Consider the following 12871-nt stretch of genomic DNA (forward strand, 5'->3'; position numbering starts at 1 on the left):
AAAAACTGGATAGCATATCTATAGAAGAGGTTGTAGATATGATATATGATATTTAAATGAGTATACATGTTTTGGGTGTGTTCAGATTTTCTCCCGTGTATCGAGAGTGTTTTTGTGATGTTTTGACGAGATCACACTCGTCATCTTCAGGCATGTCCTGGCCTTTGCACTATTGTGAACAAAGTGAGTTTGGAGTTGTTCACAACAGTGCAAAGGCCAAGACACACCTGAAGATGATGAGTGTGATCTCATGAAAACATCGCAAAAACACTCTCGGTATATGGGACAAACCCCGAACACACCAAATACGTACATACCTATATATAGTATAGTATAATATAATTAAAATTATTTTGTCTAGCTTTTACTTTATCCCCTTTTTGTCCACTATCTTTTCTTAAATCCCATATCTTCAGATATGTTGAAATTAGGCCCAATAGACTGAGAACTCTGGGAATTAAAGCTTGTACAGTAGACGTGGGGGAAGTTTGCTGTAAAGTCCCTACTAAAAGTACAGATGGTTTAAAAAAAATTCTTTTCTTGTTTGTTTTATCTATGTTCATCTCTGTATGCCACATTTTTTGTTCCATTTCATTTCCAAAAGCAGTTAATTATACAGTTCCACTCCCTCCCCCAATTGCTGTTGTGTAAATAACTTTAATAGCAGTGGAAACATAGGATTGATGTACTGGCAACTTGAAAATGCCCTGGTATTTCCCTTTGTTATGAAAGGTTGATGGCCTTCTAATTATTAATCTGTTATCTTGTCTTCCCTGCCAGCTTTCTTAAAATGAGTTCCCTGCCTTCACTGACAGAGTTGCTCAGGCATAGACAGTAGATTTTCAGATGCATGAGATACCATCATAGAAAATAAAACTACCATTCCAGTTATTAATCTATGTATGTTTTGCACATTAAGGGCACAGCCCAGCTTTATTCAGTTTTATTGAATAAAATAAAGGATTGTAGACTTTAAAGAGCTTTACTTCAGCTGGATTGTGTCAGTGTTTTGAGATAGAGCAATCGTAAGTAGAGAAATCAAAATGGAGTCTTCTTTATATATCTGGATAATCTTTTATTGATTATCCATTTTCCTTTTTTTTAAAAATATTTTTTTTATTGAACTGTAAGATATTGTAAATACAAAATAGAAAAGTAAATAGAAAAACAGTGGGAAGAAAAAGTGGGAAGAAAAGTAAGGAAGTATAAGAAGCATTGACTTCCGACTCTCTTTGTTGCAGTAAAATAAGGCATTAACATCAAATCACAACTTTTTTGCTTTTTTATCCCAATATGAACTATAAAGATTTAACAATCTACTTGGTAAAACCCAAAATCAAAGTTTCATTCTTTTCTACTTTATAAGCACAAAGTTCAGAAGAGGTCTCTGTGTGGAAACAAAAGTACTTACCGTATGTTTTTTTCTTTAATCAAAGTAGTCAGTTTTGCCATTTCAGCCAACTCCATCAACTTCTGCAACCATTCGCCCATAGTAGGAATTGAAGTGCCATTCCATTTTTGTTCATACAAGTCTTGCTGCTGTCAGCATATATAAAAAACAAAGTTCCATTTTTTTTCTGCAGTTCTTTTTTCCATTAGACCCAAAAGGAAAAGTCCTGGTTTCATTTTTATTTCCAGTTTCAAACTTTTCTGTATTAAAATATGAATCATACTCAAAAAAAAAATTCCTTTATCACATGTCTACCACAGAAGATTAAAAAAAGGTGTGAGTATGCATGTTTATTTGTATGTACATATGCATATATGTGCCCTTACATATCTACATATACAGAAAATTATTGAGACATTTTAACCTTTCTCTCGTTTTGTTTCTTATATTTTCTTGCTTTCTTTTCCTGCATGTAATTATATACATAATTACTGCTGGCAAGATAACACCTACAGCTGTTCTGTGAAGGAACCCAGCCAAGGCTGACAATATTCCTATGCAGCATTATTGCCAAGTCACCAATATATACTTGTCTTTCATTTGTTTGACTTCTGACTCCAACTTTCTTAATATATTGGCGTATTGTAGCTGATAACAACATTGAGAATTTTTCAAGTGCAATCTGGTCAAGTCTTTGGAGTTTATTTAACTGATAACAGGGTTGGCAGTCATAGGTCTTTAAATAACTATACTGTACTTATATTCACCTATATTTTATCCTCACTATTATACATTTTACCTTTTTGTACATTTATCAGTGTCAGTTGCCCAGAACAGTTAATAATAATAAATATTATTAGTTATCCCAGGAGCTTTCTCTACCCTATGAGAAGAATCTGTTCTCCCTGAGGAATAGGAATATTTTCATATAATTTTATCTACCTCTTACAGATAAAGTTTGAGCCTCTTGTTTCCAACTTATTGTGGCCCGTTGGCTGCCAGCTAGCTGCAGAGTCAAAGTCAGATGAGGAGGAGGTGGAGGGAGAGCCTTGGCAACCTACGGAGTCTTTGAAAGGCTCTGATTGCGAAACAGCATCAGAGACAGAGTCCTTCCATCTTCCCCCAGGTGGAGAGGCAATTGTTTTTGGGGCCTGAGCTGAGAGGGAGGAATAGATGGGGTCCTATGGAAGAGCAAAGTTTAACAAGAAGAGAAAAATTTAACAAGCTGGTCCTCAGGGGGAGACAGACACAGACGATAGCCAGTCCCTCCCTGGATGGGAAAACAACAGGAAGGGTTTGGGAGCACTATTCACTCTAAGCTGCGCACCCGTGCGCCCCAAAATACCCCCCGCGCACCCTTTTCCAAGGCTGTGCAAGGTGCCAGGCGTTAAAGTTGGGGGTGGGGAGCGACGAAAGTGCAGAGGTGACCCGCGTGCTCCCCATCCCCCTGCCAGCCCGTGGGGGGGCAGGGGTGGGGAGGCGCCAGCAGTAGAGATGAGTGGAAGGAAAGGAAGCCGCGGCTGCCCCCGCCTCCCCACGGTGCCTCTGGCCCCCTCGTGCCCCTGGCCTCTCACCGCTGCCCCCCGCCCGCCCAATCCGCTCCCTCTTTGGCTTCAGTAGAGGCAGGGCAGGCGTTCCCGAAGCGCTCAGAGAAAGCGCTCTTGCAGCACCCTTGCTGACAGAGAGAGAGAGAAAGAGAGCAACAGACAGAGCGAGATAGAAAGAAAGAGAGAAGGAGAGAGAAAGTAAGTGAGAAAAAGAGAGAGAAAGAGGGGGGAGAGAAAGGGAGAGAGAAAGACTCTTGATTTAAAGCATATGGTAAAAAGCACCCAAGACAGGAGAGGGATCCAGAAATGAGAACAGTGGTAGACATTTGAGGAGGGATGATTGATTATTAAATATGGATTGACTATAGAATATTGGTAAAAGATATATTTAGGTGTTGTTTAATATTAGGATGTATTAATTTTAAAAAATTGGATTAGAATTTTAGAACTACAGTATATCAAATTACATAGGTAAAATTAATGGAAGATACATATGGTAAATAAGGGGTTTATGATATGTACTGTCTGGTTTTATGAGTTTGCATTATGAATTTAAAATATACTTGGAAATGTAGAAGATTGATGAAAGTTAATAATAGTAAATGCTAAGTGCCTGAAAATTAATTGAGCTTGGAAATGTTGAATGAAACTATAGAAAAGTATAATTTATGGAAATATATTAATTGATGCATTGGTGTTCATAGTATTATTAGATTACTATAATACTATGATAAATATTTAAGAAATGAAAATTTTAAAGCATGGCTTTATTAATAGTTGTGTTTTTGGTTTTGCTGGCTGTTTTAGTTTTAATAGTAATAGATTTTGGTTTTGGTTTATTATTAATTTCTTTTAATAAAAAAGAAGGGAATTTTTATTTATTTATATATATATACTTCTATGCCGCCCAGTCCCAAAGGGACTGCTACTCAGACACTATACTTTTCCACCCACACCGAAAAAAAATTAGAGGGAACATTGTTTGGGAGTGGCTGATTGTCACAATCATCTGTTCGTTTCTAGTATACAGCAAGCAATTTGGATTTCTTGATTAAACCTAGGTTTGTTGGGACTAATTACATTTGGGGATTTTTTTTTGTCCATCCATCTGAATAAAATACTATTCCTGCCCTGTTATAAAAACGGGCTTGTTTTACTCATGAGTAAATATCTTATCACTACTTGTGAAGGCTGAGTTGGAATACAATTATGTTCTATTAGTGACATGACTAGATTCTGATGAATCCAGGAAACTGGATTTTTATGCCAGTATAATCCATCCTTGACCAGTTTATGCTCCCATGGGATCTCCGATTAAGTGTTCTATCTGAAAGAGAGCTGGAGATGGGTGCAATACCTTTCTAAAGAAATTCAAATGCATGTGTTCTGCTTTAATAGAAATTTGGTAGGTTTTCATTACAAATGTATTATCTTTCAGGTGCTGAGCAACAACGGATAAATGTTGCTCCCTCTTCAGAACCTTTTACTAACTGGAGAACTGCATTATCACCAACATGGCCTTCTAAAGAACTTGAGTCTTCCTCAGTGGGTGACATTTCAGTGAGGCAAGCCTTGGAGAATGCTAATTTGCTTCAGATAATAAAAAGTACATTAGCAGGAACTCGGACCAGAACTATGGACCAAACTAGGCTTTTACCAACACTCTATCAAGGCAGTGGCAGCAGTGCATCGCAGGAACCTTCTGAGGTATCAACTGAATCACCAACGAAGCCTCAGGAAGCTGATGAAATGACTGTTGTATCAGGTTTGCCTCAAATTAGTGTGCCCTCTGCATTGTCTACATCATCATCAGTGACACATACAGCTACTAATTTGTCATCTCAGATAATTCCATGTACAACATCTTCCATTTCAAATGAAATCACAAAATCAAACATACTTACAAACTTTCCATCATCATCCTCTTTGTCTTTGACAAAGAATACAGCTCATATCATTGTTGTTTCTAAGTCGTCTGTGTCATCCACCAAATTGCCCTTGCCCAAAAATGTGAAACATTTACTCAGCACAAACACAGCTAAATCTAACTCAAATAAAAAATCAGTTAATTCATTGAGCACAACAAAATATGCGTTACCCAAAAAGGTTGGCAATGAATCTTGGGCTGCTACCACTTCCTCTAGTTATAATTTTGAATTGATTAATAGGCATCCCATAGAAACAGCCAAGATATATATATATCCAAAGGATAGGAAATGGCATCCATTTGCTTTCCGTGCATTAATACCTAGTAAGATTTTTGATGTACCACCTACTCAGAAAGCTGCACTGAGTTTTACAAAAAATAATTCTTTTTCTGAATTAATCCATAAAGCATCTTTTACCCCGCCATTCACAAGTAAACCAATGGATATAACATCTTTGAAAAATAGCATTTTTGTAACCACATCATACCCAATTCTTAAAAGTAGGAAAACAATTCCATGGATTTATGCATCAGCTCTACATACCTCCGGTTCTCTGTCTTCATTATCAGAAACCAATACTAGAGTGTCCTCTATTATAATATCAAAATCTACAGGAGAGAGAGCATTAATATCTCCTGAAAGTCAAAGACTTTCTCATTTGACTAATATGTCTTCCTCAATAGTGCAAACTGTAGTTAATTCAGAAATAATAAAAAGAGATAAAGCAATAGTTCAAATACCAAAATTGGCAAATGTTCCCACCTCCTATTCAATGGATGAGGTCCCTTCCTTAATTATGAGGACAAATTGGCCATCCTACATTGCAACTCATTCTACTGTTTCAACTTCAAATCCTAACTTTGTTTCAGAGACTAATTTAACTAATTCTCACATCACGGAATTAACCTGGATTTTTAAAAAAGGTACTCCTGATAGAAATTATGAAGCTACTAAATGGTTGCCTAATTTTCCTGTGGCAAAATTATTGCAACAACAATCTCTCACAAAAGATTCTACAGTGTTCACAGTTCTTGGTGCAAATAATATCCCTCCATACTGGTTTTGGAAGACAGCTTCCACAAAGTTTTCTTTAACAATTCCGGTAACCAAACAAGCATCTTGGCAAGAAATCCTTCCAAATGTTTTTTCACAAGAAAGAACAACTTTTCCAGTTTCTTCGCCAACTTCTTTTAGAGACCTTTTGAAATCTCGTTCTACTGTCACATCTGTAACTCCACTTAATGATTCTATGAAGCTAAAGCCAATACAATATAAAGAACTAAACCCAAATCTTAGTTTAACAAAAGAGAAAAAATCAATATTATTAATCACAACTTTAGACTCATATTCAAAACATTTATCTCAGCCACTTTTAAATAATTCTGCTGACGAACATTTATATATGGCTGACACAACATATAAAACTGCTATGACAACTTCAAATATATATGATTTGATCTCAGTTATTTCATCAGATGATCATCTGAGAACCCAAGCAGCATTTTCCATGGATCTTATTGATGCCACTTCAGAAAGCAAGTTAGATATGTCAAATAAAGCTTTAGTTCCTCGCTGGGACAAAAGAGATTGGCAGTCCACTACTGATGGCAATGCGTCTTCAGGAAAGAAGACAACTCAGATATTCTTAACCACAAAAGATATTGCAAGTCACACAGCTTTAGAAAGAACATATTCAAAGATTCCTATCTGGAAACAATCAACAAGTTATGTAAAGGACCGACCTTCCAGTTCTTCAATAGCATCCATTAATATTACTGTAACATCTGCTCAGCAGATTTCAAATGTACCTTTCACTAAAAGGAAGTCTAAAGGTTTCTCAGAATTTAGCATACCATTATCTTCCATAGAAACATCATATTCACCTTCTTTTCAAAAGCAAAATATCTGGTCACAGGTTACAGAAATGCCATTATTACAATCAGAACAAAACATATATGCATCTCAATGTTTTCTGAAGAATTTCTCAGTTGGGAATACTAATGTCCCTTCAGGTTATCAAAAGCAGTCCTATTCTACATCTAAAGATTTCACAGCTACTAACACATCTAATCTGGATACATTTTCTACAAATTTGTCAACACATTCTCATGCATGGCTGTCAACTGACAAATTGCACAGGACACCCAAACCTCAGACCAGTAAATCTGAAAAGTTGTTTGCCTCAACAAACATGTTTTACACCTCACTTCCATTTTCATCGGCTTCTCAGTTCATTACTAAATTAATTGTTCCAGTAAATAATGAAGTTAGTACAATTAGTAATAAAAAAGCTCCCTCTAAATCAATTGTAAGCTCAATGCCAATATTAAATGTTACTGAAGAATACTTGATCATAAGAAAAGCAACAGACTTTGTAAATAACTTTAACTCAGAAACACATAATCAATTGAGCAAGCCATCTACGGCATTCATTACTAGAATTTTGCACACAAACAATAAAAATAATGCCCAAGGTACAGTTAAAATATCTAATGAGATCACCACAATCACTCCATTGCAAACACATACCACTTTTGCAGCTATCATAACTTCTACCCATGCTTCACAAACGCAGCTAACTTCTTTGTTGCCAACAACCAACTTTACTCATTCTGTCATTACAGTGTTACCGTCTGTGTCTCCTGGTGTATTATCATCTCTAGCAACTTCAGAAGCAACACCAGTTACAGGAAAATCAGCTCCAACATCACCAATGCTGACTTCATCCTTGTTCTCACTGAGTACTGACAGTTCACCATCTGTGATGGCATTAAGCACGTTAAAATCAACCTTAGCAAAAAATAACACTGTCACAAAAATGGCACCAACTTTAAGCCCAGTAGTAATACATGCAAATTTTCCAGTTGTGTCAAGGGATGGTTTTGTAATACATGAATATATCACTAGTTCATCCCCAATTCAGAAATTTAGTCCAGCTTCAGTGCCCACAACACATGCACCAAGACAAACTGAACCATTACTTGACACCAAGAAATCCACAAGCCCAGACATCAGTAAAACATCAACTGCATACCCATTAACAATGACAGCAGCTTTGACATCTATTACAGCATCAGCGAAAACAGCTAGACTTCTCCCTACAACTGCTGAAAATGCTTCTGTTGCTGCTACTGAATCAGCTTTTGTTAATGTGACAACAATTCTCCCTCTGGAATGCCAGCTGTCCAGAAACCTGCTTGTTAAGACAGGTATGAATATGGGTACATTTGGATGCTAGATATTGATTTTGATTATGAAAGTGTAATAATTAATTTCAGGATTTTTAAAAAATTAGCATAGTATGTGAAAAGGATAACTAGGTGGATAGATAGTATTGTTTAAATCTTTTTTTCTCAGCATAACTCAAAATTCTTATAGCACAGTTCTAAAACTAGTGATACTTCCATTAATTTTGAATGGCTGAAAAGTCTACTTAATCTCAAGGCCAAGAGTTATCTAGTACAGTGTCCCCCCCAACTTTTTAGGCACCAGGGACTGGTTCCTTGGAGAGAGTTTTTTTTCCCATGGACCAGAAGAATTGTGGTTTCACAGGCTGCTAGGATCCCGCGGATGGGGCTTTGCTTGTTTGCGCAGACTGGTTTCTGGCATGCTGTGGACTAGTGCTGGTCCATTGCCTGGGGTTTGGGGATCCCTGATCTAGTAGACTGAGAATCTTGGTGTATTACTTAGATGGGCACCATTTGATGGTTAAAAGTTAACTCCAAGGACTTCAGGTAGGGTAAGTCCATATTATGCACATAGGAAAGACTAGGTTTGGGGAGATCTTTTTAAAATTCTGATATCCTTGTTATAAAGATTTTCTTACAGTTTTTTTAAAAACTTTCTCACCTTGAAATAGCAGGAAATTCCTTTCAGGCTTTAGCAGTTTTGCACTCCACACGATGCCGCATGTTTCCAAATTATAGAAGATAGAAAGGGAACTGTGCAGCAAAGATTTTACAAACATACATGGGATAATATTCATCAACCTCAAGACCTTTATAGCTGATGTTACTGTCTCATTCCAACCATTAACTTTCTTTTAGGTGACATTAGACTTGGAATCATATTGATAAAGATTCAAAGACACAGGTCTTTAATAAGTAAGGTATTACAAGAATTATAAGAATGGATTTCAGCAATTTCTCAGTATAAAATATAAACTCTACTGTTGATAAATTCAATATTTATTATTTCTGACTCTTTTCCCCACCCATGTATTGCTGGTGGCTTGAGATCTCCTTCTTCAAGGAGCAGTTTTCATCTGTCCTCTTAACTTTAGTCTGTTTGGTTCTGATCTTGCCAGAAGTATTATACCTTCCTAATGTATAAGCTTATTAGGAAGATCCTAATTTGAACATGATTATGGGTAGGATTTGGGAATTGGGAACATTGTGTTTCTAGATGGGAAATTGTGTCTTTGATTCTAGGCTTCTGTTTGAACATACTATTACCTCTGTTCCTGTGGATAATCTATGCCTGGAGATAAAGGATGGGACCAGCTAGGGAACATTGATTTCCTCAACTTCCGGATTCCACAAATGGCATTTTCTAAGGTGCTGGCAATATCAAGATCTGCTTAATTCCCTTGTATTGTCCTCTTCTTCCTCCAAGGCAGTCTTTCTCAAGCTGGCTCCTAAATTTCCAAGAGTCGCAGTACATTTGGAGAGTTCCAGGATAGCCGAGGTTGTTCTGAGGTCACACCACCAGATAGTCTATTCCTGAGAACATTTGATGAAATGGATCCAGAACAATTACAAAATTCGAATCACGTATAAAAGCCAATTTTATGAAAAGGCCAAAATAAGGAGGCAAGACTTTGTCATCAAGTAGCAAATTAGGAAACTTTATGAGAAGCTGCAGATTTTTCTAGGCCAGAAATATTGCTCTAAGAAACGTTTATATTTCTAATGATTTAAATATGATTATGATGACATAGTTGCTTTGGTTGGTTAAAGATTAACAATTAATAATGGTCTTTGACTGTAAATAATAATTTTTATCTGAGTTCAAGTATTCAGTACTGAATGTAAATTCCCTTGCAGAATTCAGTTTGTTTATAAATTATATGGCTAGGCATTGTGATTTCGAAAAAAAGATAGAGAACAAAGGATGCTTGTAAATAAATATGCATCTTTACATTCTAGTATTGTTTCTGAATACAAGACGACTGCTGCTGAATGGCTCCTTGAAACAAAATGTCACTAAAGGTCTCACCCTAGCATTGCGTCAAGCTTTCAATCAAAATGTCAATGCACAAGTAAGCAAGTTTGGTGTCTGTTTTATAATCAGATTAAGTACACAACATTTAACATCTTTGTGACAATGTATAGAATTGGAAGAATTGTTGCAAATTACAAATATGAAAACAAACTATTTTTATCTACCAGTTTCTTTTAGAATATATTTCCTTGATTTTAGGCAGAGCAGGAGCTTTGATCATTAACACTGAAAAATCTGAGCAGTTTACAATGAGCAATTTCTGGTTGAAAATGCAGTGTCCCTAATGGAACATGCAACTCATTCCAGTGGAATGTGATGTCTATTATTTTAGATATATTTTTAGCTAATAATTAACCAGTGGAATGGCCTGCATTCCGAAGTTGTGATTGCTCCATCCCTGGAGGCTTTTAAAGAAGAGATTGGACAGTTATTTGTATGAAATTGTATAGGGTCTCCTGCTTGAATGTGGGGTTGGACTAGAAAACCTCCAAGGTTACTTCTGTTATTCAGTTAAGGTCAGTTAACTTGTAGGAGATGCAATAGATCAATCTGAAAAAGGGGAACATTATACAAAATTGACTTTCAGAATAATTGAGGAGATACAATAGAGAGCTATTTCTGTTATTAAGCTGCTCTCTGGTTTGCATAATGTTTTGGTTTCTACAACTTTAGTATCCCCTCCATTGATATTTTTCCTTTATTCCAAAAGAATAATAGTCTCTATGGATTTGTAAAATGCATAGTTAGTATTCCATTCCAATGTTCCAGTATTTTCTAAGGCAAGCTCTGAATTCATATTTGCATATAATATAACATAAAACCAAGAAACTTCTCATATGGAATTTGCTATAAGAACTTGCATTTTTCCAAGACACAATAGTAGAATTTAGTAATATATGACTAATGAATACTAAATTAGTCAACAAAGGGAGTAATCCATTGAGTTACTTAGGTCACCTAAGGCCAAATGCTTTTTACTTCATGCTCATTCTTCAATGAATCTAACAAAACATTTTTAATTATTCATAATTTTATTGAAAGGGCAATTTTGTCTTGAACATTTCTCTGAGTTTAACAGTTTAATCTTTTTAGTTCCTTGAACAAAAGAGACATACAATTGCCTTAGCAATCTGAATCAAAACACTTAATTGTGAAGAATATGAAATGCCTATTTATCTTTTTTATTTTTCAGATAGAAATTCTGGAACAATCAAACAATGTGACAGTTGGTTACTATGTTACTCAGGACAGACTCGTTTTCATACCTGCTGTGGTTATTGAAATGCTAATTGCTTATGGTGTAACTAATGCCACTTTGGATATTAGGAAACATGTGCCAAACCTTCATTCCGTTGCTGTCTTAGCCTTGCCATGGAACCCATTGCCAGCTTATCATTTTCAGCTGAAAACAGGTAAATTTTCTCTACTGTACAATCTCAGAGGTAATAGGGTTATATCTGTTAGTACAGCTACAAATTTCAGTGTTAGAACAGGAAGTAAAAAGATCTTTGTACACCCAAAGTTCTTCTAAATTGGACTGGGGAACTAAACCTGGCCCCAAAGACAGTGTTCGCCAATAATCAAAATGTATGACAAGTGGGTATTCCCCCCTTCCCTGTTTAAGGCTTGTTCTTCTGTCTTGAGAACAATTGGGTCAATCTGCCCCTTGAAAATTAAGAGAGTGGCATTTAATTAGATAAAATTAGCTATTTTAATTGTAAAAGTGAATTAACTAATAAGCTTGCTTAAATTTGTTTTAAACTACTAAGTCTGAAGCAACAAAGCACACTTTTTATATGTGTTACAACAATTGATTTTTGTTATTCCTTTAACTGTATCACACTATTTTCCTGCTCTTTAAAAAGTTTTTAACACTTTTCAAAAAGGTTCGCAGAATGCTTAACAAATACTACTATCAAAAGTGTCTGTTCTACATTTATCATTTAAAAACACAACACAGAAAGCATGAGAGTTAAAGAGGAAGGAGGGGAAAAAATCCAAACAACAGTACTGATTGTATCCATCATAATTAGTTGGTTTGGAATTGATTTACTTGAAATAGAAACATAGTGCAGCATTACTAAGGTAGTGGTCCTCAGGTTATGACCATCATTAGGAATGGAATTGCCCTCACTAAAAGATGTGGTTATAAAGTGTGATATCACATGATGACATTACAAAGTGACAGCAATCTCAGGCACCACTGGTTGCCATTGTAACTTCAAGATATTCAATCATTAAGCAAGGAGACACAGGAGTCTCGGGTAAGGAGCGTGGAGGTTCTGTGAGGGATGGCTGGCACAGGTTGCATGCAAGCCGCCCCGAGTTTGCGAAGAGGGGCGGCATATAAATCCAATAAATCTAATCTAATCTAAGTTATGTGAGAGCTGGCATAGGCTGTGTGCAAGTCAAGGGAGGCTGAAGGAGGACTGGCAGAGGCTGTGGGCTGATGGGGAGTACTGCAGGGTGGACAGAATGTGGGAGCAAACCAGGGGCGGGTTCCAGTTGAATTTTGCTACTGGTGCACATTTGCGCACACATACACATCCCACCATGCTCAGGACCACATTACAAGCAGAAACATAGCTGAGGAGATTCTCAGCTGTGCTTTGGATGAAGAATAAAGTCAGCATTGAGATGAGGGTAGACGGGAGACTTCTTCTGACATGGAGAAGTCGGGAAAAAAATGTCGAAAACTGCATCATCAGTGGGTTCCTATCAATGCGCTGCTCTGGACCGCATTGGTAGGAACCCACCACTGGAGCAACTTGTGAATTGCTCTG

The 12871-nt window shown here is 36.6% G+C and overlaps 1 protein-coding gene across 2 annotated transcripts in view; it reads left to right on the plus strand.

Annotated features, from left to right (window-relative positions):
- The first annotated feature begins 4381 nt into the window (after nucleotides 1-4381).
- The window catches only part of KIAA1549L (KIAA1549 like), a 93826-nt gene continuing 85336 nt past the window's right edge, over nucleotides 4382-12871 (plus strand). Inside the window, exons 1-4 of one of the 2 annotated variants that reach the window (XM_070735474.1) lie at nucleotides 4382-4702; nucleotides 7490-8074; nucleotides 10013-10125; nucleotides 11281-11500. In XM_070735474.1, the coding sequence (XP_070591575.1) occupies nucleotides 4573-4702; nucleotides 7490-8074; nucleotides 10013-10125; nucleotides 11281-11500 (1048 nt within the window). In that variant the 5' untranslated portion in view covers nucleotides 4382-4572. Of the gene's footprint in view, nucleotides 4703-6114; nucleotides 8075-10012; nucleotides 10126-11280; nucleotides 11501-12871 lie in introns of those variants that run through there. The other variant, XM_070735466.1, reaches the window with a different exon arrangement.

Source organism: Erythrolamprus reginae, chromosome 1 (genome assembly GCF_031021105.1).
Source record: "Erythrolamprus reginae isolate rEryReg1 chromosome 1, rEryReg1.hap1, whole genome shotgun sequence".
NCBI lineage: Eukaryota > Metazoa > Chordata > Lepidosauria > Squamata > Dipsadidae > Erythrolamprus > Erythrolamprus reginae.